Source organism: Elgaria multicarinata, chromosome 5 (genome assembly GCF_023053635.1).
Source record: "Elgaria multicarinata webbii isolate HBS135686 ecotype San Diego chromosome 5, rElgMul1.1.pri, whole genome shotgun sequence".
Lineage (NCBI taxonomy): Eukaryota > Metazoa > Chordata > Lepidosauria > Squamata > Anguidae > Elgaria > Elgaria multicarinata.
Window position 1 is genome coordinate 122,329,014 of NC_086175.1, and position 27,726 is coordinate 122,356,739.

Sequence of the window (27,726 nt, forward strand, 5' to 3'; positions counted from 1 at the left end):
CCCCCTCCCCTCCCCAACAGACACAAAACAGCTGAGCAAAGACCCTTTTGCTGTAAACCTGGCAGGAGGCACAGCTGACTTTGGTATACATTTTACACAATTGCAGAAATAACTGAAGAAAAGAGACAGATGGTATAAATCAGGGACATGGCAAGAGTAACACGGGACAGAGACTTTTTTTTTTTTAACCCAGCTTTAACCAGGGGCATCCTCACAGCAGGCCGGTTCCAACATGTCTATTTTCCTCCAAAGAAGAATACATATGAAAAGCCTTTTATCTTGCATTGCAAAGCCAGCATGGCTCCACTGGAAAGAACTGCAGAATCTAGCAGGAGATTAGTTTTCCGTCTGTATCTGCTCACAGATCCTTCTTGCAAAATCTGGATATATTTCACATTCGAAATGTATCATTTTCGCCAAGTCTTTTTACTCTGTGGTTAAGCTTTCAAGGGGAATGGGGAGCGGTGCATGAGAATCACCGGTGAGAAGCAACTAAGAGGTACCAAGCTCTTTCTTTTCCATCTTCCTTTGGACACTGCCAGCCACATTCATATACAGTCCAACAACTGCATGCCCCTCCTATCCCCGTTAATTGCCAGCACTCACAAGCCACACCAAAGATTTCATAAGCCACTCTGGGCAGCTGTGTTACACATTATTCACATCCCAATATTCCAAAGCAACTTACTTGTGGACAGCAACTACTACAGTTGCTGGCTTTTTACCTGGCACTTTCTTTGGTACATTTTCACTTCCTGCTGAAGCTTCAGGTTGTCCTCTTGCAACTTGTTCCTGCTCACTGCTATTTCGCTCACTGTTGACTTCAGTTTTTCCATGTAGCATTCACCCTTGTCAGCAGGTTCAGGGAAAACGCCATGCGGAATGCTCAGGTGCTCAGTGTTGCAGTGGCTACAAGCACCTGCTTTCCCCTGTTTGGGCTTCTGGCAGCACATCTGGATTTGGCAATTCTGTGCTTGTTTCTGCAAAACGAAGGAACGGTTTCATGTAACCCATCTCTTTGGGAAGAAGCAGGACTTCTCTTCTGTGAATCTGCATGAACACACTTCTTTGCAGATGTTTTATATTCTGATACAATTACTTACTTAATAGTCTTGCTGACTATAAAGCCATAAAGATTGATCATTTGCAGCAGGCCTACCCAGATGTTTTTTTAACATGTCCAATTATTATTTTAATATTGTATCAGTTTAATGCATTTTATTGTGATTTTGTATTTAATGTTGTTCCCCGCCTCGATTCAGATGGAGAGGTGGGTAAGAAAAAAATATATCTTATTCTGTTTTGACACTTGACAAATTGAGATTTTATCTATTAAGTTTCTATTAGCAGGCTCACCTAAGACGTCATTTATGTGGTACTGGACATGCACACACTCTGCCTAGTCCTGGCCCCCACTATGTAAAAGATCGTGCCACAGGCCCAATCGTCCCCTAATACCTGATCATATGGAGACAAACTACACATGAGGGTGGCAGACCTGGCTTTTGCACGGTTCCCCCTGCCCCCTTTCTAAAAGGTTAAATGCCTCTGCTAAGGCTTTCTTTGCTGGCACTAAGACTTTATTTTTATTTATTTATTTATTTATTTATTTATTACATTTATATACTGCCCCATAGCCGGAGCTTTCTGGGCGGTTTACAAAAGTTAAAAACAGTAAACATTTAAAAAGTATACAAAATTTAAAAACCATCAGAAACATAAAAACAACAGTATAAAAACAACAGTATCCATTTAAAAGCAACAGTTCTGGGGTCCATTAGAAAACAAACTTGGCGTTGTTAAATGCTGTCTTCCTGTTTTAGCTGCATTCTATTAAAGACATCCACAGCCTCATTTTCTGCTATGTTCAAGAATATTGCTATTAGTTCCTTGGGAATTTTTAAATGCTTCATCTCTTCACCAGTTTATAATTTCTTCTTTTCTTTTCTTTCTTTCCATCCCATTCCTGGGACCATGTGACTACCCTGCATGGAGCTCCGCCCTTCTTAGACCAAGTACAAATGACATATGAGAGGCATTGCCCTGGCCAGTTGCTGCAACAGCATCGGGGGAATGCCTCCTCCTCCTCACCTCTCTTGGCTCAAACCCCTCCTGCAGGAGAAGTGGGAGGAAAGTTGCAGCAGGAGAAGCCAGTCAGGAGGCAGCCTCCACGCCCTGGCCATGCTCAGATATGCTGGCATTTTAAATACTTTTTACCACAACTCATTTGATTTTTGGCTCCACCCTCTTTGCCACACCCACCAGCGGAATGCGCCCTAAGAGAACTTCTTGGAAATTGATTTCGGCTCTCGGACTGAAAGAGATTTGACACTCCTGCTATGAAGTGAGGATGGGTTGGAGATTTAAAGCGATGTCTGATGCAATTCCTCCCCGGTCTCTTCTCCCCAGCCATTTTTCTCCCAGTGCAGCTCTTTGGACCAGAAGTAACCGCAGCCAAAAGAAAAGTGGCTGAGGAGGAGCAGTTTCAGGGACAGAAATTTGGGCCAAGGATAAGTTTTAGCTTCCCCACCTTTTTATTTATTTATTTTATTTATTACATTTTTATTCCGCCCAATAGCCGAAGCTCTCTGGGCGGTTCACAAAAAAATATAAAATTATCCAAGATAACAGCAAAGTGACATGGGAGGAGATTGTAAAAAGAAAGCAAGAGAGAACTGAGGGCAGGTTTTTTTCTGTAAAAAAAAATTCAGACACGTTTAAAAAAGCAGACTGAATATACACAACAGTATTTTGCTACCAGCGATGATGGCAAGAACATAAGTGAATTTCAATTGTCTCACAGGCTGCACCTCTAAACAGCCACAGCAGCTATGGGAAGTTGTGTAAATCAGGAGAGAGTTAAAGGCAACATGACACTCTAAACTAGGCAAGCTCTTCCCTGCTGTGCTTTAGATATCCCCCTCCTCTCACTTCGTAGAAATTTGGCACAAACTGGGCTGGATCATGCTGCCATCTTGTCTAACCACATCCTCAGAACACTTACATCTGCCACTGCTGCCAGGTATGGGGGAAGGCTAACATGCAGTTAATAACAAGTAATAGGAGAATTCTAACGCAAATGTGACAAAAGCGTATGCTGATATATAGTCAAATACATAGCATAACACAGGTATATAATTTAGCTATATAAAAATAAATTCTGGGTCATCTGCTACCTTGTTTTGTTTTGACTGCGTTCTATTGATTTCACCAAGAGTGGCTTACGTGCTTTTGAAGAGGAAAACGCACTAGTGATGAGCTGATTAATACCCAACAAACCAGACGCAAAAAAAAAATGATGTTACTATGGTAATTATGCTTCTCTGAGAACACTGGACATCTGCCTTCTTCATATCAAAGACAGAGTCAATTACATCACACAAAATATGAAAATGTGAGTGACCCAGCCCATTATTCTTTAGCTTGTTCTTCTAATGTAGTATTTCACAATTCAGTAATCCCTACTGGTTGTTGTGTGTGGGAGGGGGGGAGCATGAGAGCTAATTGAGCCCAGGGGCAAGTCTACACAGCGTTCTGAAGGCGCCCCGAAAACGCTCGTGTAGTATGTACCTTAATCGTCCCCAGAAGAGGCGGAGGAGGAGGCGTGCTTCGGCAGCGCAGACTGTGGGCGGGCTGCTGCAGGCTCCGTTTCCCTTTAGCCAGCAGGATTTCTCCTGATTTACACAACTTCCCGGGGGCGTGGGAGGCACCCTCCCCTTTCCTCGCCCGTCCGTTCTCTTCCCTCCCACGACCCAGCCCCGCTGCTGGGAGCTCTCGCATGGCCTGCTGGCTAAAGGGAAACGGAGCCTGGAGCAGCCCGCCCGCAGTCTACGCTGCCGAAGCATGCCTCCTCCTCCTCCTCTTCTGGGGACAATTAAGGTACATACTACACGAGCGTTTTCGGGGCACCCTCAAGGGGCTTCGGGGCGCCTTCGGAACGCTGTGTAGACTTGCCCCAGGTCACATATAAAGACATTTTAAGAGGGTTCAAAGAGCATGTCTGCCTGAGCTGTTTTCACCTAATGTTCTTACGCAATAAACCTGATAGAACCCGTGCTAGCCTTTCCCAAATTTCTGACACACTTTCCCAGTTGAATTAAAACTGGAGGCAGGTTTCACTTTCAGTGCAAAAGGTTTAACTTTCTGAGTGTGTAAGAGCAAAAACTACCTGCCCTTAGAGGTGCCCATCTCCTCTGTTTTTGCATGAGTCCCTCTTCTGGACTTGCCTCTCTATTTCTGCTGTATCTCTGGACAGAGAGATGGGGCAGAAAGATGTTGATGAGAAGGAGGAAAGTGCCAGAGCAATGGATCATTCAAAGAATGCAGCAGGCATGCTCTCTTCAGGTGGAAGGAAATAAGTGATGTGATACTCCCATCATCCAAATGCAAGGCATCATTTCTTTTTCTCCCTCAGGTTCTGATTATCACAACTAACTGGAAACACAAGAAATTATCACGCAGAGGAACCCAAAATGCAAGCAGTAAGACAATCGTGAATGGCTTTCGATATGAAGTGCTATGGAGTGAACAAAAAGCCGCGAGTGTCTCACTGTCTTGTCTGAAACACAAGCTTTTCCACTTTTACTGGCTGCATAAGATGGGACAACTTAATACAAAACAACTCAGAGGAGATGGTGTCAGACACTTATACTTCTTGTTCTTTCTAGAACAGATCAAATCCTAAATCACTATCAGTGTAATACAGCCAGCATTTTTAGAGCTTTGTGTGAAAAACTCAGTTTTTCTGTCAGGACTTGCCCATCGTGAACATCCAGTCCTTAAGATCTTCTTCTGAGGCCCAGTTGAGGTGGCTACTAGGGAAATGGCATGTTCAATGGTGGCACCCTGACTACGGAATCCCTTCCCAAGAAAAGCTTACCTCACACTGCCTTGACGTCATTTCAAACACCGCACAAAGACCTTTTTATTTTTCAGGGCTTTAAAATCTGTTTCTGCTTTAACCCAGTTTTATCTGGACTATGGTAAGCTGATTTTTTTTAAAATAAAAATAAAAATAAATGTTTCATTGGTTTATTGAACATATGTTCATTTTTAATTTTGAAAGCCACCCTGTGAACATGGAAATAGGACAGCATATAAGTATTTTAAATAAATAAATATTAGGGTAGTGATTGACTCTTGGAGAATGCTCTTCTCTTTTGGCTACCTTCTGCTAAGTTCTATCACAGACCATCCCGGTTCACTGGCTCCTGCTGACCCTAAACACTTTCTAGGGTAACCTTATGTGACAAAAATATGAGCCAGCCTCACCTCTTCCCTTCCATAATAGGCTTGTGGCAAAAAGTCATGCCCAGCCATCTGTAGTCACAAAAATCTGCATCACTCCACTAGGAGTGATGCTAAGTCTCAGCCCACTGGGATCTATTCCCACTGCCCCAGATCTATTTCACAGAGCCCTGAGTGACCATTGGTGCCAATGGAAGATTTTCCCCCCTCAGCTTAATTGCAATACAGGGAATGTTTTCATAGGGGGTTGCAGCTGGGGAGGAAAAGATTAACCCCCCCACACACACACATCTTTCCCTGCATGGCAATTAAGCTGAGAAAAACACACACACTTCATTTATTTATTGATTTTATTTATATACTGCCCCATAGCCGAAGCTCATTGGTTTAGGATGATGTGGGTCAGGATGCAAATAAATTGAAGAATTTATTTTATTTGAGCTTATTTGGATGAGGAATTAATTGGCTGGGTTTGCCTCCTGTAAAATTTAAATTAATTCTAGTAATTATTTCTAAATTTGCACATATACATATAAATTAGCATATGCAGATTTTCCCTAGGGCCCTGAACCTTTAAAGTGTGTATTGATGCACATCTGAGGGTCTGAGAAGATAAGCTCTTCCATGTCATCAATCCATGATTCATCCGAATGTTAACTAAAGTGCACACAGTAAGCACCTGGCAAAATCATGGTATGTTCAGACTGCTTTCGGAGTGGACCTTTGTCTCTCCCCCCTCCCCTATAGAAATACCATGCTTTGGTTAATTTTCCTTGGTCTTCATGCTTGCTGGCTCAGAGGAATGTTGTCTGCCTTCTTCCTGCTCATGGAAGCCAGGCTTTCCTGCCCATAAGTGCTGCTCTGATATGTAAGTTATTATAAGGATGTTAGGCTTCCTGATAAGTAAGTGTATTCTGCATTCTTTAATTCTACATTTCATTTTGTTTTATAAACGATCTCCCATTTCTCAACCCCTCTCTGTATTTGTTCTTTAATAATACTTTAAGTGAAGCTCTGAAGCTGATTACATATCTTTGCATTGTCACTGGAGCTGGCCTTACTCACACATTTTGGCCACTTCACACATGCTAACTAGTTCTAAGGGTTTCACAGAGCTTAAAGGAAACCTGTACAAAGGTGCAAACTGAGACCTGGTTCTCCTAATGACCAACCATTAATTAACCCATGGTCGGTTGGGGCTGTGCCTCCTGGCCGCTTCTGCTCGGCATCCGGAGTTGTTAAGGGGGAAATAACCCAGAGTCTTAACCCCAAAACAAACCATGGGTTTGTTTCCTCCTCAACAACTCAGAGCTCCAGGTTTGCACATCATGCCAAACACCCAGAAATGGCTCCTGAGTTGTTTTCTGAACTGGATGCAGAGTGCACATGCCCATTCCTGCACAGTCCCTACAATCCATGGTTTGCCGTTACACGTGAACTGGGTCTGTAACTCTGAATTGCTCACATGTTCAGACTAAGAAATTAATACATGGACGGTGGCAGAGATACCCAGGAGTAAAGAGCATCTGTAGCCTATCCTTCCTTGCAGGAAGGGGAAGTACACATGCACATACTCACCCCTTAAAACACTTGTTCCCTGTTCCAAGGAACTCCTTCTTCTTCTACCCCTTCTGCATGCCTTAGGGTTCAACTACACGTAATGTCAGAGATCCCTGATTTCATCTCCCAGGGCCTTTTGCTTTTCCTAAATCAATACAGGGGATCTCTGTGGCCCTTTCTACACCTAAGGGGTTATCCCAGGAAAATGGAGGGATCGTCCCTGCCAGCTCCCGGGATCCCCTGTGTGGCATTTGGATGCACAGGAATGATCCCGGGACGATCCCGGGATATAGGGTTTGTGTAGACATACCCTATACTGTATGTATCAGAGCTTTGGCACAGGAGAGGGGTGTGGATTAGTTATCTTCACCTGCCAAATCCCTGATGCAAATCCCCCTCTCCCTTTGAAGCTGCTATTAGCTACAAAGGGAAAAACATATAGGTATTTAGAAAAAAATGTCAGGAGTTCTGATCACTGATCACCCAAATCACCTCTAATTTGCCGTTCTGAAGGTAAATCAGTGAAATATATGTGCTTTGCAGAAACATCATCAGCTTCCCCTGTCCTGCCAAAATGGTTCTTGTTACAAGGACACCACTGAGCATTGAAAAATCTTCAAGCTCACACCTCCTGCACTGGAGATTGGGACACTTTCATTTTTATATAGCATATTGTAAATAGTTTGTCTACTTATATAAGAAAATCATTTAATAATACTACATTGAGGAAATTTTCAAACATTATTTGCAATGATATCCGTACAGTCATTTTGAAGGTTTCGAAAATGTGTGGTTTTAGTTAAGTATTTATCTGGATCTCATGGTTCATTTAGTTCCAATTCTTCTTTGAAAATAGAAAGAACAGTACCTGAAACAGATTACATTTCTCAGACAATAATTTTCGCTGAGCATCTAAAGAAACTAGATGGTTCTGATAGAGTATTTCTTGTTTATCCCACTCTCTGGATTTTGCTCTAAATTCCTGGAAAATTATTTTAAAAGCAGAATAAAGAAATTAGTCACATTACAGACTGTCTACATTCTCTTTATACACCCTGAAAAAGAATGAATGGTGCAATTTAAAGCCCCTTCTGATAATTAATAACAAATCTTGGTTGCTTGGGGAATAAACATACATGGTAAAATGCAAAACTGAGAACTTGAAAAATGTGATAAATGTTAGTTACTAGTCAGGTAAAACTTGGGAACACTTAAATTTCTTGCATTACATATTAGTACTTGCCAGGTGCAAAGCTCTTTGCCAACCATTGATAATATTTATATTTAGCATAGAAGTATTCAGAACGCATTGCATGCAAAAAATTTACTCTACCAGTGAGCTATGGCCCCTCCCCCATGAGCCCTTTAAATGACTTTGGGCCACATGGGGGCCCTCCGTACAGGTGGGGTTTTTTTACATGTCCCACATCTCATATAAATTAGCCCTGAGGAACAATGCTGGGCTGCAATTCCTCGGGCTTTGAGGTTCATCAGATTAGCGTTTTATCGCACTCACTACTGCGTACTTACGGATGTGCGGGCATCCTTTAAAAGACGATGTCCGCCTCCCGCACACCTCCTGCTCATTTTTCCATCACAAAACAGATCCCATTTAATCCGACTTCTTTAAAAAAACAGAATGTGCTGCGATCTCCTGCTGAATGCAGGAAAAGAGGTGCGATACAAACAGCCCCTGAATGCGCCACGTGGTCTTTGTTTACTTCCTCTTTCCCCTCTGGGCAGAAAGAGGAAGTAATGAGGGACAAAAGCGGGGGGGGGAATGACGCACTTAGTTTCATGCTGTGGATCTCACAGGGCAGCTGGGCATTGCTGTGATGTCAGTACGTAACCTTCCCTAGTGGTGTACAAAATTGTAAGAGCGGATCCATGGGCCCAGTGAATGGTCTGAGAACACCTCATGCTAAAGTTAAGTGGCTGTGGACCTGCTCAGTAAACTGGATGGGAGATTACTGGGAGCCCCAAGTAAGAGGAAATGGCCTTTGGCGGCTTTCAAAGGGCCCAGACAAATTCATGAGAATGAGGCACAGTGAACGATCTGAAACCATTGGTACTGCAGTATTGTTGGAACCAAGCAGGTGAAGATCTAATCGGTCTCTTGGATGAGAGACCACCATGCGTCCCATGTAAATAAAATAATTTTAAGTTTCAGGTAAAATGTGGGAGCACGTAAAGCATCTATTCATCTGTATATATAGGCAAATAGGTATTTCAATAGATATTAGCCATCATAGTTACGTAGAACCTTCAAGCTACGACCCTGCTCTTTAAAGGCAAATGCAACTCGATCTGGAATAGATTACATGCCTTGTTCCTGGACACAAGAACCACCTATCCACAAGAACTCTATCTTTTTGGGATTCAGCGTCAGTATTGACTCTCATCTAGCCCATTACCAAATCTTCACACTGGTTTAGCTGACGCCATCAAAAGAGATCAAGGAGTATCAACAGGGTTGCGCTCTCCCTGCCTCTCTTCCCACAGAGGTCATTTGGCATCAGGGAGGAATACACAGGAGCAGTGACTCCTTCAGATGGATATACTTACCTCCAATTTCTGGTTTAAACTGCTCAGTTGAAAAGGACCCTCTGGGTTTTCTGTACATTTTTCCATACCATGAGCTTTATTTTGTTTCAACTGGTGCAGCTGTAGCTTTTCGTAGCTTTGTGTCAGCTTGGCAAACTAAAAATGAAATGAATGTCAGGAACAACTTATTTCTTTCTGAATACTGAAGCATTAATTGCCAAAGACAGTTAAGCTTAAACATTCTAATTAGACAATCTCTGTAAAAAAAATTTTTACCAGTTATTTCAATGAAAGAGTTTTAAGGATGAACAAGCTTGAGTTTTCACATAGCTTGTGGTGTTAATTAACTACACTATTAAGCACATATTGGCTTGATAGTTGTTTGATACTGCCATGAAAAGGAATTCTTGCCCAAGCGTTTGTATGAATTGTTTTGCATTTGTTTAGTGCCATCTTGTGTTGACAGTTTTAATGGTTCTTCAGAATTGGATTGTTGGATTAACTACTTAATCCAATAACAAGCTGGTGCCAATAGCAGCTTCCCTCCTGCAGGAAACAGCAATTTTTTGCCAGAACCACAACATGAAGTGGGAGGGTTAACAGCAGGTCTAATCCAGAGCAGCCCCACTCTGTGGCTGCTATTTAAAACAACAACAACCACAACAACCAGACATGTTAAATGCTATCAAACATTTAACATGTGATTTTTGACATATGTGCAAACGTCATGAAGATTAAGAACAGAATTTCAATTAGAATGAAAATTTTGACAATATTAGAGGAAAGGTACCGTACAACGGGTTTGTTTGTTTTTTAAATGTGGTAAGCAATGTATAAATTTATTTTTTTTAAAAAATAAATACATCTGACATATGTGAAAAAGTTGATTTGGGGCTCATGTGCCATCAGTGACTATTAACTTTTGCAGCAAGATTTTTCAAGGTTTTAATACTACCGGAAGTGACCGGGAGAAATACTGCCAAGGGGTGGGATTGGAAGAGGAGGCTGGCCGGGGCAAGGAACAGCTGCCTGGTGTTCTTTTAATATCGTCAATTATGGAAACCCCTTCCTGCTACTTTGTGCCGTACACCACTGCTGCTGGCTTTTTTTCTTTTTAAAAGGTTTAAAAGTCAATGCGGTGATCACTAGAAGCCAACATGGATTTGTCAAGAACAAGTCCTGTCAGACAAATTTGATCTCATTTTTTGATAAGGTAACCTCCCTTGTGGACCGTGGGAACGCTGTGGATGTCCTATATCTTGACTTCAGCAAAGCTTTTGACGAAGTGCCCCATGATATTCTGATTAACAAACTAGCTAAAAGTGGGCTAGATGGAACAACTGTTAGGTGGATCCACAGTTGGCTACAGAATCGGACTCAAAGAGTACTTATCAATGGAACCTTCTCAAACTGGGGAGAGGCAACGAGTGGGGTGCCGCAGGGCTCAGTCCTGGGCCCAGTGCTCTTCAACATTTTTATTAATGATTTGGACGAGGAGGTGCAGGGAACGCTGATCAAATTTGCAGATGACACAAAATTGGGTGGGATAGCTAATACCCTGGAAGACAGAAACAAACTTCAACGTGATCTTGATAGGCTGGAGTGCTGGGCTGAAAACGACAGAATGAAATTTAATAGGGATAAATGCCAAGTTCTACATTTAGGAAATAGAAACCAAAGGCACAGTTACAAGATGGGGGATACTTGGCTCAGCAATACTACAAACGAGAAGGATCTTGGAATTGTTGTAGATCACAAGCTGAATATGAGCCAACAGTGCGATATGGCTGCAAGAAAGGCAAATGCTATTTTGGGCTGCATTAATAGAAGTATAGCTTCCAAATCACGTGAGGTACTGGTTCCTCTCTATTCGGCCCTGGTTAGGCCTCATCTAGAGTATTGCGTCCAGTTCTGGGCTCCACAATTCAAGAAGGACGCAGACAAGCTGGAATGTGTTCAGAGGAGGGCAACCAGGATGATCAGGGGTCTGGAAACAAAGCCCTATGAAGAGAGATTGAAAGAACTGGGCATGTTTAGCCTGGAGAAGAGAAGATTGAGGGGAGACATGAGAGCACTCTTCAAATACTTAAAAAGTTGTCACACAGAGGTGGGCCAGGATCTCTTTTCGATCCTCCCAGAGTGCAGGACACAGAATAACGGGCTCAAGTTACAGGAAGCCGGATTCCAGCTGGACATCAGGAAAAACTTCCTGACTGTTAGAGCACTATGACAATGGAGCCAGTTACCTAGGGAGGTGGTGGGCTCTCCCACACTAGAGGCCTTCAAGAGGCAGCTGGACAACCATCTGTCAGGGATGCTTTAGGGTGGATTCCTGCATTGAGCAGGGGGTTGGACTCGATGGCCTTGTAGGGCCCTTCCAACTCTGCTATTCTATGATTCTATGTATGTTTAAATTGGGTTTTCCTAGTAGTTAATGTGTGTTCTACTCTCAACACTCAAACTTGGTTTAATTTTTCTTAATTCTCATAGTGCTGTTTTGGTGTATTTATATTATTATTATTATTATTATTATTGTTGTTGTTGTTGTTATTGTTGTTATTATTTTTATATTTATTTGTATCCCGCCTTTTGCCCAATGCTGGGGCTCAAGGCGGCCTTACAAAGTTTAAAACATACATTGGGGGGGGGGGGAACAAAACCATAAACGCTTAAAATACACAACAAAATTATAAGACAATAACATAGATGGAGGGCCAGATTATTCTCCAAAGGCCTGCTGGAACAAAAAAGTTTTAGCCTGCTTCCGAAAGCCCATCAAGGAGGGAGCCAGTCTAGCTTCCCCAGGGAGTGAGTTCCAAAGCACTGGAGCAGCCACTGAGACGGCCCTCTCCCATGTTCCCACCAAGCGCGCCTGTGAAGATGGTGGAACTGAAAGAAGGGCTTCTCCAGAAGATTTATATGACTCCAGCAGATACTAGACCTCACATGTATATATAGCACTTCTCACATACTGTCTCTTATTAATCCTTACAACAGCCCTATAATGTAGGTCAATATTATTGTTCTCATATTGCTGGTGTGATGGCTAAAGCTGAAGGACAATGCCTTGCCTAAGGGTCCATTTACAGCAGTTTGTTTTGGAGGATTTAATCCAGGAACAACTGATGTTGCATGTACCAGATCCGCTACACACCATTCACACATATATACATTCACACACTCCATTTACATACATACATGAACACCTGGTTTTGCCCACCCCTCATCTTTCCCAATCAGGAAAGGTGAGGGACAGGCAAAGCCCACTGAGATAGTGCTCCAAACCTGGCCATGGAGGTCATGTTCCAGGTGGTTCCACATAGACCTATGGTCGAACTGGGATCCACCAGGAGACTAGCCTTCAATGTGGTGGCCCCTTCTTATGGAACTCCCTGCCCCTGGAGATCAGGCAGGTGGCGCCAAACCTGTGTCGTTTTCAGCACCTCCTGGAAAGGTTATTGTTCCAAGAAGCTTTCTCAGAATGACCGGCTTTGGTTGAATCTGTACCTGTTCTTTTAAAATGAAAATTTTAATGATGTTTTTATTGTTTTTATTCTTTTATCCCATTCGTGCACCGCTCTGAAATCCTTGGATAGGAAGCAGTGTACAAATATTGTAAATAAAATAAATGAATAAATAAAACCCAGAAAGGGGAGTTGGAGATCCCCAGCCCCACGATGGCTGTCTCTCCGTGGTCGGAAACTCAATCTTGGAGGAGGCAAAAGGGGACGTTCTGGTGAGCGAGAGGGAAGGAGCTCTGAGAAGCCAAGATACAACTTATTCTCGGTCTCCCCCAGCCTCCTTCCCTCCCCCTCAGAATCACTCTTGCTAGACCGGCTGAAAAGATCTTTGTACTGAGAAGCAAAGAACGGAGGACATGGAGGTAAACACCACCTTCGCCACTCCACCCGTCCTGCTGGCTTCAGTCCTGCATGGCACAGGAATCTTGGAAGCCTTTGAGTTCGGGGGTTTCCAAGTAGCAAGGGCGCAATCCTATGGCTTGAGCCCCTGCAGCTCGGAAAGCCCCGCAAGCCATAGGATCACGCCCTTAATGCATCACGACAGAAACAGTTAATAAAGTTAAGACACAAAGCAGTCAACGACCTACTAAACTAACCTTGAAATATTGCAAGCACTGTAAAATAGGAATCTGACTTTTTTCCTTACTTGAGTTTTCAGGGCTTGAAGCTGAGAATCATAGCTCTGAGCCATCTCATGTTTTGTCTTTTGCAAGCTGTCCAGCTTCTGTCTTAGTAACCCAACCTGCATTTGAAATGGGCATTGTTTTGAGTATCCAAAGAGCTTCAAAAGCCAAAGTAATTAAAAAAGTGCAAAGATAACACCACTGAACAATAATAAACAGTATGTTATTAACAGAAATAATTAAATTTATTAAAAACAAGCCAAAGAACCATCTTCCGCCACCATTATGTTGGGATGTACAAACCATAGAAACTTAATGCATGTAAGTGTTTGGATTTAATTTCTTGAAAGGTTATGGAAGGAAGAATTCTTTACTCTACAGCAGACCATGAGTACCCTGCCTGGCAGTAATTTCATGCAATCTGGTAAGAACCTGTAACTTTGAAGCAAGATCAATTGTGCAAAATATGTGTTTTGTTTATTTTGTGTATAAAATTTTGATTTATTTGGGGTACAGTCATATGAACATGTAGGTCTACCACTGAGCAGCGAATATATTCTTATCCCATTTTCTGGAGTGTAACTGTGAGAATTTTACTACCTTTTGATCATAAAAGGCAACTGTAAATCTTCCAAAGGCTGGATTTTTTTTTGTACAAAGCTTTTACATTTGATTAAAGCTGAACTCATTAAATGTCTTACTCTGAAGCTGTCCAACCACATATAAAGAGGCTGCTTCATAATAAATGGTTTCGAAAGGTATATAGGGATACATTGAGAAGATATACGAGTGCAACTAAGATTATATGAATGGCAAGTAGGGTCACAATTTAATAAATACCTTATTTCTTCTTTTTATGCGACTATAAAAATATTGTGAATTTTAACTGTAGTAAAAATAGTAGCTTCAGGGGTCTGTGGATTTTTGTCAGGGCTGTTGCAGAAGGGAAAAGATTAATCTCTTCCTCCCCATTCTTGTGAACCCAATCATGGCCAGGCCCCAAGTGGCTGCTATTTGCAATTGCTAAAACATTCATGCAACTTTTAGCATCATATGTAGAGCTCCATCACACCTGCACGTTTGCCCTGGTTTACCCTTGAATTATGAACCCTCGTTTCCATAGCGTGTGAAAGCCTGATCAACTTACACCTTTGCGCTTTTGTTTCATTCATCTTTACACCTCTCCTCTCGTGCGCACCAGCGTATCACTGTTCAATTAAAAGGCACATCCCCCCCAGATCTCCTTTGTGCCTCGCCCTACAGTTCATTGGTTGGTGGTAGTTGGACACGGCGCCCTCCCTTCCTACACAGTTATTTCCTATTGCCTAGGCTACGCCCGTTACCCTCACCCTGCCTGGAGGCTTTGGAGCATGAACATAGTAAAATCAGATGGAGGCTTCTTACCTTTGAGTAATCCCCATTGAACAGAGAGAGACTTCCTTCTGAGTAAACAGAAGTAAGACCTCAGAAGCATGGGGTTGCAGAGCACTTCTTTCCAGTTTGCTGTTTTAAGACTTAAAAAAGAAAGCTTCCAAGTGACCACACTATTAAAAGTCAGTTCTATATGTGTTTACCCAGAAGTCAGTCTCTCTCTATTCAATGGGGTTTACTCAAAGGTAAACATGCATTAGTATGAGCAGGATGTAAATGCAGTTGAAATCAATGGGATTTACTTCTGAGTAAGTGAACCAGCAGATCTGTAGTTTATGAACTTGAAGATGCACAGCTTCACATAATCAAAGACATGGAAGATTGATCCTTCGATCTTGTACACTGCCAGGAAAAGGGTTTGGGGGGGATTTAAAAAATCATTTAAAAAATCAAAGGATGACCCAGTCTGATTCAAACTTGGCATGCTGAAAGCCCTCCTTAAGAGCTAACACTGTGTCAATTTTGATCTCTTTATCTTTAAAAAAGAGGGCGCAGCAAGGAGGTTGCATTTTCCACATTTCTTTTAAGGTGAAAATGCCCGCTGGAGAAAAGGCATGCCCCTCTACGCCCCTTGAAAACACGCCCACAGAACATCAGATTGAAAACGATGGATGAAAATACAAGTTGAGGGTAGCACGTTGTCCTTTTGATTTACCGGAAGAACCAGACTTTCCCTGCGCCAAAAAACAGTGCTAAGGGGCAGGGGGGAAGTGAGGTCAGGGCAAGACATGGACGACGTCATCTGAGTCCTTTGCACACAACCCACATTGACAGCGGGCTACAACGCTGGTGTGATGGAGCCTGTAGTTTGGCCCTAAGTGTGCCCACAAAGTTCTGGACTTAAAGCCAATGTTTGCAGGCACCAGCTATATGCAAATCAAATCCTCAAATAATACATGGCTATATAATGCACAAGGAAGATCTTAAGAGATGTCTCTCTTAAGGCTCTGAGGGTGCATGCACCCCAAATGCAGTCCTTCCTGGGAGGAAGGGGACAACTATCCCCCTTCCTTCTAATTCAGAACATTCTGCTGATGTTCTTTACTGGAGACTGTTACTTTATATGGAGCCCTTCCCAGATGGCAAAGCTGCATGGGAGGCAGCAGGTATGTCAGCTGGAGAGGCTTCCATTTCAAGCAGGAGACCGGCGTCCTGTCTCCTGCTTGAAAAGGAACTGTTATTCCATGTGATGTCAGATTTTCTGCAGAACATCAATGGGAAAGTGAATTTGTCTTCAAAGAGAAATTTAAAAGCAGTGTTCACCTGCAGAGAGTGCGCTGCTGTTCCTTCAAAAAAGTCATATTTCTGAGTTCTCAAAAGGAATAGAAGAAGTGTGGGGAAAGGCAGAACAATATCTGGCAACTGCATCAGGAAGAGTGCTTCCAGATAAGGCCCTGGCCTCATTCACAGAATTTTGGAGGGGGGTGGGGGAGAGAATACTGTTATCCACTAATAACCCTCCCGTGTTTTCCCACCACATCTTCCAACATTTTTCTTATTGCAGGAAATCCGTTAAAGAAGAAAAGATGGAGTAGCTGCACAATCTATTTTGATTGGTATCACTAGGAGCAGGATCTCTGGAAGCACCCAAAGATTCCCCCCAAAACTGAGTGGATCCTCTCCAGGATTCCAGTCAGTAAGGGCCAGACCATTAGTTCTGCCCTCACTGCAAGTGTCCCCAAGTGCATGCGAGGACATCTTTGGTGACCCAAGGCACTGAAAATAAAGCCTGCTTCTGTCCTGGGTTTTGGTAACATTAGAGAGTGACAAAATGCTGGGAACAGGAAGATATGCACATGAAACACGCTGCTCCACATAATTCCTCCCACCCAACACTCTATGCACGGAGCTGATCTCAGGCATATCACTGGATTCAGACATGAACTGCATTGCATAGCTGGGGAGATCCCACCTTCAAATAATTGTATCTACCAGTTGAGAAATTACGTTCTACACATATGGAGAACGCACAAGAGCCAGGCACTTGATTCTGATCTCATCATGCATACAGGTTCCAGGGGAATAAACTGAATGCATTATTGGGTACTGGATTGTGGCCTTTGATATGTGTACTGAATGAGTATATTCATAAAGCAAACTATTAAGTAGCTCCGTCAATTCAATGCTGTATCATCAAAAGAGATTTGTATACCATACCTCTTGGCCTTTCTGATCTAACTTGTTTTGGGCACTTGCTAATTCCTGATCCCGAATATTCATTCTTGCTTCTAATATTTGCATCTTCTTTTCCCATTCTAGTTTCCTGTTGTTTACCATTATATCAATTTGATGCATTAGTTCTTGAAGCTCAGCATCACAAGGCACAGATCTGAAAACAAGTTCATTCATTTTTTTTAAAAAAAAAAGTATAGAGCAAAGAAAAATGTTTTTATCTAGGTCATGACATTTTTCTAAAACAAGTTTAACTTTTACTTCAGCGTAATTGGATCACTTATTTGAATGTTTTTTCTTAAGTTTCTTTTGCCCAGTTCAGATGTAATGCTAAACCATGGTTTAACTGAACTAGGCTTCCCCAATCTGGTACCTTCTTGGATTTCAACTCCCTTTAGCCCCACCCTGCATGGCCAATGGCCAGGAATGCTGGGAGATTTAGTCCACAACTGACTGGTTGGCAGTGGAATCAGCTATGGGCAGCCCTGTGGGTGTAGGATTGGGGGACACAATCTACGCCCCCTTACTGATCCACTGCCTGAGCCACTTTGGTCATGATGGCTCATGACAGCGCTGGCTCTGCCAAGCATTCACTTTCCCAGACCTATTTCTGCAGTTGGCCAATGGTAAGAAAGCTGGAGACGTTGCAATGCCTTTCCAGCCCTCTGGCTTTGGGATGCCAGCTGGGTATTCACAAAGGCATTGGGGTGATGACAACAACAAAGGGCCATAAAGGAAATGATAGCTGTCTTTTAAAACAATATCTGCGAGATGGATCCTGGCTTAGTCAACAAACCAACGTTAAACCAAACTAAAGTTTAATGTTATGTGTACTGGGTCTTCGTCTCTTCTCATTTCTCCATAGGTATAGTAGAATATGGATCTGCTGGATGCTTGATGGATCTGCATCTGCGGCACCAGGGGTTTTAAACCAGGGACTCTAGAAGTGCCATAGGATAAAAAAGGTATTACCTTAAATACATCCTTGAATCCCACACTTGGGATTCCCCTCCTCATTTTTTTTTTAAACCAAAAGCAGCCATGAGGGATCCTGATCCCATTCAAGACTGCGATACAAGAGAGAGGATTTAACCCCTTCCCCCAGTGCCATTTTCCCACTGAAAATCATCTCCCCACCGGCTGCTATTTCCAGCAAATAGCAGTTTCACAAACAAAGGGGCAAAGAGAGACAGTTGGACTAGGACTGGGAAGAGCTAGGTTCAAATTGCCACTCAGTCATGAACTTCCAGTATGCACTGTGTGCACCAGTTGCTGGGGAACATGGGTTGGAAGGTGCTGTTGCACCATGTCCTGCTTTGTTGGGCCCTGGTCAACAGCTGGTTGACCACTGTGCTAAACTAGCTGGACCCTCGGTCTGATCCAGCACGGCACTTCTTATGTTCTTAGCCTTCGGCCACTTGTTATTATTAGCATTAGTATTTTAAAACTGTCCTTCATTGTTGTGGATACTAGGATGGCATACAAGTCTAATACAAACAATACATTATACAACAGACACCAAAACTACATCAACATAATAAAAGGAAGCAGGAATTACAATAGAATAGACAAAATGGTCTGTTCTACAGATAGACAGAATGTTCAGTGGGGTGGGAGTAAGAGGCACTATATTACAGGGGTTCTGCTCTTAAGTACGGGGCTGTTACCAGAGAGTAGCACTGGGAGTCTTCTGCTCAGCTCCAGGCAGCTATGTTGTGGGTTCTTCCAAAATTGCACCACGTCTCCCATGCTATTTAACATCTATATGAAATCACTGGCGGTGTCATCTGGGGATTTGGAGCCTGGTGGCACCAATATGCGGATGACACCCGGCTCTATCACTCCATTCTATCTGAATCAGGTGAGGCTGTGCCAGTGCCTGTAGGCAGTGGTGGGCTGTATGACGGCCAATAAACTGAAGTTATTTGTAGGGGCAGCATTAGTGGGGGTGGGGAACAAGTGCCTCTCCAAACAAGGAACTCGCCACCCAACCACCTCCCCATCCCCACATTGCTGGACTCCTGTCATTACTTGAAGGGAAGGCACTTTTCACGTATATACACTTACATTCATATATGATCATCTTTGTACTTCATCTTCGGCTTAGATGCAGCTCTTGAGGCAACAAATTTTGCAACCATTGACATACATTTTGCAGCTATTGACATACATTTTGCAGCTATTGACACACATTTTGCAGCTATTGACACACATTTTGCAGCTATTGACATACTCTTCAAGATGCCAACAGACCAGTCCACTGAGGGGAAAGGGGAAAGAAACATCTGACATGCAGGAGAACTTAAATTATTATTTATGTACGGGATGCCTAATAGTAGAAAAAGAAAAGAAATTCTAACCACAAATTAATATTTTTCAAAATTAAAACTAATCTCCCCTTCTGTGGTGTAGGTTTAAAGTAACCTTTCCCCCATTTAGTTCAGAAATAATGTTTACCATTGAAGTTTTAATGTGAAAGATCCCATTATTTTTCTTTCATAGATGGCCTGGTTGGCTTGTTGCCGTGGGTACGGCATGACAAGCCACGCTGCAAGGGGAATTATGCCAATTCCCCTGGCATGAAACCAGCACGTGCAGTGTAGCTGACAAGACACCGTGGCTTGTTAACGGTCTGTCAATCATGGTAACTCAGTCTATGGCCCGATTCATATGTAATGAGGATCCACTGTAGGTGAATTTCTCCAGGGAGCGTCTTGTTGTGCTGGCCATTTTGAACGTTCAAGGTGAGGTGGGGGCACACTGTAGCTTGTTGCTACATGTGAACCTAACTAGGGTGGGTTGTTGGGGTGCTTAACAACTCACACGCAACCCTAAAACAGCCCATGGGTTCTGGGTGGCTTGATAAACACTCCAATAACCCACCCTCGCTGGGTTTGCACATAATAACAAATTACGGCCTGCCCCGACTGTGGCTTGAATATTCAAAATGGCAGCAACCACTGCAACGAAACTCTCCGCAGGAAATTCAACCACCGTGACTTCTCATTAAATAGGAACCAGATCAATATGTACCCGAAGTCCTTGGAGAAAGCTGATGATCTCTCGGAAAGGCTATTTTTTTATTATTATTATTATTATTATTATTATTATTTGTATCCCGCCTTTTGCCCAATATTGGGCCTCAAGGCGGCCTTACAAAGTTTAAAACATACATTGAAAAGGAAAAAAGGAAAAAAAAATGTTTAAAATACACAACTAAATTATAAGTCAATTAACATAGATGGAGGGACAGATTATTCTCCAAAGGCCTGCTGGAACAAACAAGTTTTAGCCTGCTACAAACAAATTTTAGCCTGCTAATATAGTTAGCTGCTATCCCCCTCACAGGGTTGCTGTCAGGATGAAACAGGCAGAGGGAAAAACCATATATGCCACACTGAGTTCCTTGAAGAAACAGCAGGATAACAATGTAATCAATAAATTTAAAGACCCCTATTCTTTGCATCACTATAGCAGCTTGCTGGGAGGGAGAGTCTGTAGTCTACTGTTACCCAGAGCCCTTGGGTGCCACTACTGCAGAAAACCAGAAGGAAACACTGAGGCTTGCTGACCAAGAGACTGTTAGGTGCCACACAGCCAATGAGATTTCACCTGTCCCTGTAAAGTCTCCAACGCTGGCTTGAACAATTTGCCTTTAGAGAAGAGACCAAGCCGTTTGCCAGCTTACAAGTACCCAACCGCTTCTCTGCTTGCCCAGCCAACGTCCCCTTCCTCAGCCTGCTGCATGCTGGCAATCAGCCTTGTGCCTTGACTGCACCTCCCGATTAATAGGCCTGACACCGTCCGTCTGAGAGCTCTGCAATTAAAAGCAGAATGAAACAGGGCTGTGTGTCCTTGCACCAACTCTCCTTTTGGCATCTTTTCCTCAGTGCTCCTGAATTATGCTTTCAACAGCCACAGCGGGGCTCTGTTTGCACACCAGGTCAGATGGCAAGCTGTGCACAGCCATGACCTGCTGTGAAAATCTGACAGCACAAAATTGCTAAAGGAAATGAATTAAAGCAGCCAAGTATGCTAAAGAAGGAAAGAAAAAAAGAAGGAAATAACCCTTCCCAGGGGAAAAAGGTTAGTTGCTAAAACTATCCTACTTCTGTGGCCTTGGAGGAGTAATTTTTTTAAGGAAGAAAACTAATCCATGGGCAGAGCTGAAGATGGGCATGATTTGTTGCACCAGTTTCTACATCAGTGACATAACTTGTCTTTCTATTTGTACTTGTTCAGCTTTTGGATTTGGACAATGAGTTCTTATGAGCTAGAGTAATATGTTCTTATGGAGCTAGAGCTACCAAAAGACGTAGTGTTGGCTACCAATTTGGGGGCTTTTTTTACGGCTTCTTTGTCCCGGGGTGACTCCGAATCTGCGTGGCGTCGGTTAGGTGATGCAGCTGCAGATTCAAAGCCACACTGGACTTACCCCGACTTTACCAGCCAGAGCGAGGGCAGCCCAGCACTTCTACAGGTCTGTGGTTGCTCAGGAGCTGCTCCGGGGGCATTCCCAGCAGATGATGACCCCTGATTGGTCACCCTCTGCTGGTGAAGGGAATGGCCGCCGGAACACCCCGCGCTGCTTTGCTGTGAGGAGAAGAGTTTAGGAAAATAAATTATTTTCTTCCCCTGAGCTGCAGCCACCTCCTCAAATAAACTATTTTCTTTCCCCAAGCTGCTGCTACCTCCTTCTCACCCTATGCCTTTTCTTGTCTCTTTTCTTGTCTCAGGGAGGGAAGTGGGAGGGTGTGGATGACTGCTGTAAACGCCATGCTTACTCCTTAGCGTGGGGATTATCTGGTGCAATCCCGGAGGAGCAAAAGTGCGGGGTTTGGGGGGAGCATGGCGCCATCTCAGTGGCATCAAGATAGCCCCTTGGATGGCATTAAAAGGAAGTTGGATAAATTCCTGAAGGAGAAGGCTATCAATGGCTACTAGTCTTGATGGCTACCATCAGTATCAGAGGCAGTAAGCCTATGTACGCCAGTTACAAGGGAACATGGGTGGGAGGGTGCTGTTGCATCTGTGGGTTTCTGTTCAACAGCTGGTTGGCCACTGTGAGAATGGAGGGCTGGACTGGATGGACCATTGGTCTAATTTAGCATGACTTCTTATTTTCTTAGAGCAGGTTAGGGAGGAATAGGCAAATATGTTATTTGTTATGTATCAAGAGAATTGGTGGTGGTGCTGAATCTTCTGGTAGAGATTGGCTAAGCTATCCTATTGTTAAAGAGAGGCAACGCAGGCAGAAAGAGCTCTGGCTGTCCTTGGTTGAGCTGCTCAGGTCATAGGGTGCTTACAGAGGGAAGGCTCCCATTGCTAGCAATAAGAAGGCATTTTGCAGCTGTTCTGTCTTTACCCCCTTGTGTTAAGGAAAGAGATGGAAGAAGCAGTAAGAAAACATAGGATGGTCACGAATAAAGACGGCAACATCTGGATCCCACATACACTTGTGTGAATGAAGCACAGAAAAGCCTCCCTCATCTGGAAACAACTTTAGAGGGAGTAGGGACAGGGCAGGCAGAAGGGTCCAGGAAAAGTGGTGCACAGAAGAAGTAAAGTCTTAGGAAAGGAGGATGTAGCAGGACAAAGAAATCTGGAGTAGCTAGGAAAGGAGAGTGGTACAGAGGAATCAGAGGAAATCATAGCTCAGTGGTAGATCATGTGCTTTGCACCAAAGGTCCCACATGTAGTCTTTGGCATCTTCAGTTAAAAAAAGGACCAGGTAGCAGGTGATGTAAACGATCTCTGTCTGATGCCAGGACAGCCACTACCAGTCAGAATAGACAATACTGGGCTAGATGGACTAGTATGGCTGGATAAAAGGCAGCTTTCTAAATTCTTAGGAGGAAGCCAACAGGAAGTGTCCATGTGAGGAAGGGAAACTGGGAGAGAGAATAGGCAAAGAGGTGAACTGCGCATGATCTGGAGCTGCAAAGATCAGGAATGCTGTTTGCACAGATTAATTTGCAAATCATCAGCCAAATCCTTGACTTTAGGCCTCTAATTGGACTATATTACTATAAGACAGTGGTCCTATTTACGTGGGAGTAAATTTCACCCAGATCAGGACTTACTTCTGAGTAGGATTTACTTCTGCGTAAACAAACATAGGATTGTACAGCTACAAACATTTCCATTTTTTAAAAAAAGAAAAAGAAACCTTAAGTAGGTCAGTGGCTTCACCTCTATAGAATTGTGATTTCCCCCCCCCCGTTTTTAATTCTTGGGCATCAGCAAATATCTTCTTTATGATACACTAATCTTATTCCATTTACATTAGGGCTTCTGAAGTACTCTAATTAGGTGATGATTAAAAAAAATTCTTCTCAATAGGATTCTTTTGACAGAGGGTGAGAGTTTTACAGTGCAATTTCCAGATCATAACATTTCCTAATTAGGAAGGTTATACATGCCAAAGGTTTTAAACAGAAGTCTCTCCTGCTCTGACCAGGCCTGAAAAGTAATTTCAACAAGAACTGTGGGTCAATTAAGGATGCACACTTTATTAAAAGCAGTCAGTCACATTACTGCTTCATGGTTTGCCTAACAATTGAAATCTTAAACTGATCTGTGTGAAACATGGTGGCTACAGCTAACAGATTTATTTCAGTTATCTATTTGTAACAGTGGCACAATATACTTTCTTTCTAAATCTCTAGAATCTCCCACAATCCTAGGGGGCTGCGTAGGGTATATACATAAGGCTATTTCACATTCTTTTCTCCTTTGTTCCTATTTAGTTTTTCTCACAGTTAAGGATATGCAATGCCACTGAGGTTAATAAGATTTCAGATCACGAAAAAACCCACAGTTTAGAGTAATCAATATAGCTCTGCATATTTGATTTTATCCAACCTTCATGCTTAGTCTACAGAGAGATTTTCCAATATTGCATCCTATTTAGAGAAAAGTGGAATAAATTGAATGGTCACTGGCGACTGTAGTTACCAGAACAGTCATGGCTGAAAGCATAGGCTAAGAGCCAGCTCAAATCTCAGCTCAACCATAAACACATGGAGGGTTTAAAGGCAAACCGTTAGCTCCCAACCTCAGTGCCCCACCCCAAATCTATAATATGATAAGAGTCTTACAGGGCTGGTGTAAGAATGAGGTAATGTATGGTAACTTCTTCAGGAAAGTATTTCATAATACTATGGCTGCGATCCTTTGCACAATTTATCTGGGAGTAATCCCCATTGAACCCTTTGGATATAACAATCCTGACTTGTTAAACTATGACCTAGCAAATTGGGAATAAGTGGTAAACCATTGTGCTCCTCTCTTGCCTTCACCCTTCAGGTGCCAGCTCCAGTACTTCAGTCGTGGTCTGTTAAAACCAGAGTTCCCCATTACATCTGAAATAGGGGGTGCCCCCCCCCCGGTTTGGTATTGGTTTACTAATCAGGATCAAAACCAGGAACAAACCATAGTTTAAGATTCTGGCTAGTAAACCGACATTAGTTGCTAGATAACAACAATATGTTCTCCCTAACCATCCAACACTCTCTACAGGCTACTTGCTGGAGTTGGTAGGAGCTTGAGTATAGGCTGTAAGAAGAAAAACTGTTAGGAAAGAGACTAACATTTAGCTATACTGCATACTCCATAAATTTGAGGGTCTAGACCAAATGTGGAGAACTTGTATAACTTCCTTAAGAAGTTGTTGGAACTACAACTCCCAAAATCCCTGTCTACTGGCCATGGTGGCTAGGGCTGATGGGAGCTGGAGTCCAACATTTGGAGGACCAGTGGTTCCTACCACTGCTTGAGTCTAGACCAAGGATGGCCAACAAGAGGCCAGCGAGCCAAATCTGACCTACAAAGCAATTTTATCTGGTCCCTGAAAACAGAATTTTCATAAATTATGAAACATAAACCATTGATTTTATTTTGACGCCAGGTAAAAACATGGCTTTTTAACAAAGACTTTGATGGTTAAACTCACTGGCACATTGTTTTAACTGCTTTTAATGTTTTAACTTGGATCATGGTTTAATTTGTTTTTAACTGTGTATATTTATTGTTTTATACTGTATGTTTTTATCTGTACGCTGCTCTGAGATCTTAATGATATAGGGCGGGATATAAATGTTTTAAATAAATAAATAATTTCAATCAATGTATGGTCAAATTTCCACCTTCCTCCTCCCAGTTTTACTTGTCAAAGAATTGTATTCAAAAATGTTGAGAGATCTTTTCAGATTTTGATTGTAATGCCATTGCAAATAAACATTCAGAGAAGCAATGGAACAGCTCATGTATTTCATATAAAATTTTAATAATAAAATTTAATATTTGTATAGTGCTGACAAGTGGCTTCGCATGCATTATCCAGCTGTAATCCTTTCAACAACCCTGTTAAGGTAAGCTGGTATTATTGTTCCCCATATTGAAGGGGTGGGCGTGAAGCTGAGAGAGAATAGCTTGCCCAAAGCCACCAAGTGAGATTCTAACTGGGACTTCCAGATTTATAGTTCACTCTCTTAGTTCTATTGTATTGCTGTCTGATGCATGTTAGGGTATGGGAAAGAAAAACTGCTAGTTTCCCTCTTGAGGGAATCTTTTGTGAAGAACATCCACTCCTTGGGATCTTTTGTGAAGGACATCCACACACCATCTCCCAACAGGTGACCTTATATCACCTAAATGCATCTACTTTATGCAGCAAAGTTCTTTGTGCTGCATGTTGCCGACTTTGTTACAAAACCTGATAAACTGAGAGGGCACTTGGTTGCATGGTAAAATATTCTTCTGGCTCCCAATCCACTCACCAAAGAATAAAGCAGAAGTCCCCTGAGAAAGCAGAAACAGTCCATTTCTGCTCTAGACAGCAGCTCCCTAAGTGGTCCAGGCTAGGAGTTCTTTATGACAGAACCAAGGCAGCAAAGGTGAAAGACCAAAGAACTTTGCCATCCTGAAATGTAAGGATCTATGTTCTACATCTTAATTAACATGCACACATATCAAGAACTGCCAAAAGATTATTGATCATCAACCTACCTAGTCATTTGTTCCTGCAGCACCTCTAGCTTCTTCTCCATTTTAACTTTTATCCAGTCTATTAAAATGAAGGGGGGGGGGAGAGAAACATTGTACAGAAGACCCATAATTAAAAGCAGAGGCATATTCAGAGGGGCTGTTTGCAAACTCTTTCAATATTCTGCTCTGGAGCATGCACAAAAAGGGGGGAAGAGTGCCTCTGAGCATAGGCAGAGAGGATTTCCCCAGACACATTCAGTACACTGCTCTGAAGCATGTGAGGGGGAAGAGTGTCTCTGAGTATAGATAGAGTGGCTTTCTCCAGATGCTCTCAGTGCTCTGCTCTAGAGAATGTGCAAAAAGAGGGGTGGAAGAAATGCGTGCCGGGGGGGGGGGAGAATGGAGAAAGAGGGCCTCTGAGCCTAAGCAGAGAGGATTTCCCCAGACACATTCAGTACACTGCTCTGAAGCATGTGAGGGGGAAGAGTGTCTCTGAGTATAGGTAGAGTGGCTTTCTCCAGATGCTCTCAGTGTTCTGCTCTAGAGAATGTGCAAAAAGAGGGGTGGAAGAAATGCGTGCGGGGGGGGGGGAGAATGGAGAAAGAGGGCCTCTGAGCATAAGCAGAGGTCCCTTTCTCTTGAAGACTGTCTCACAACTGATGAACTGCTGCCAGCACCCCCACACACCTGAGATTCAGAGCATTGCGAGAGCCTTCCAGGAAGGCGTGAGCCCCGGAGCCTCTCCTTTTTGAAACGAGGCATGGAAGAAGAGGTGAAGGGCAAGGGGGTTACCTGGGTGGGCTCTTCTCCCCAGCCGTTGCACGCGGCGACTCTGCTCACTCCGGCAGGGGAGGAGCCTGCCAGCCCGGTCACCCCCCAGCCCTCCCGCCGCGACTACCGCCTTTCCTCATCCCCACCCGCATTGGCCGGGCGGCGGTTGCAGGAGGGGCCTGCAGGCTTCTCCCGTTGCCAGGGGAACGGGGAGGCCTGGAAGAAGGGCGCTTGCTAGGCGAGGCCGGGCCTCAACTTGAGGAGCGGGTGGGGGTGCTGAGCAGGGGGCGTCCCACAGATTTCTCCACCTCTGTTTGACGGTTATTCCTACACATCACAAACTTCCTGTGCTATTTTTCAATACTTACAAGCTTTCCCCAACCTGTTTTCCTCCAGATGTATTGGACTGCAACTCCCATAATCATAGCTGGCTAGGGGATGATGGGAGTTGTAGTCCAACACATCTGGCGGGTTGAAGAAGGCTGCAATGGACCTAACAATACGTGTAATTATTGTACGCTATCCAGCTTCCCCTATTTATTTATTACATTTTTATACCGCCCAATAGCTGAAGCTCTCTGGGCGGTTCACAAAAATTAAAACCATAATAAAACAACCAACAAGTTAAATAACAGGCTATTTGTTACTATATCATTTACAAACTATCCAGCTGTGTCTATTGGTTAGTGTTTTCTTATATTTTATTACATTGATATCCCAAAGCTGAAGGTGACATATATACTTCTTCAACCAACACACCCATCCTTTTTATCCTCACAACAACTTTATCAGGCAGGGTTAGGCTAAGCATGACTGGCATAAGATCATCAAGGAAGCTTTCTGGGCTGACTGGAGATCCAAACCTGGGT

The 27,726-nt window shown here is 43.2% G+C and overlaps 1 protein-coding gene across 1 annotated transcript in view; it reads right to left on the minus strand.

The window, feature by feature from the left end:
• Positions 1–26,148, minus strand: part of DEUP1 (deuterosome assembly protein 1) — a 68,981-nt gene extending 42,833 nt beyond the window's left edge. Inside the window, exons 1-5 of the mRNA XM_063127150.1 lie at positions 26,108–26,148; positions 17,084–17,255; positions 13,519–13,614; positions 9,373–9,507; positions 726–980 (exon numbers count right to left, since the gene is read on the minus strand). Of these exons, the coding sequence (XP_062983220.1) occupies positions 726–980; positions 9,373–9,507; positions 13,519–13,614; positions 17,084–17,255; positions 26,108–26,148 (699 nt within the window). The remainder of the gene's footprint in view (positions 1–725; positions 981–9,372; positions 9,508–13,518; positions 13,615–17,083; positions 17,256–26,107) is intronic.
• Positions 26,149–27,726: the final 1,578 nt, after the last annotated feature.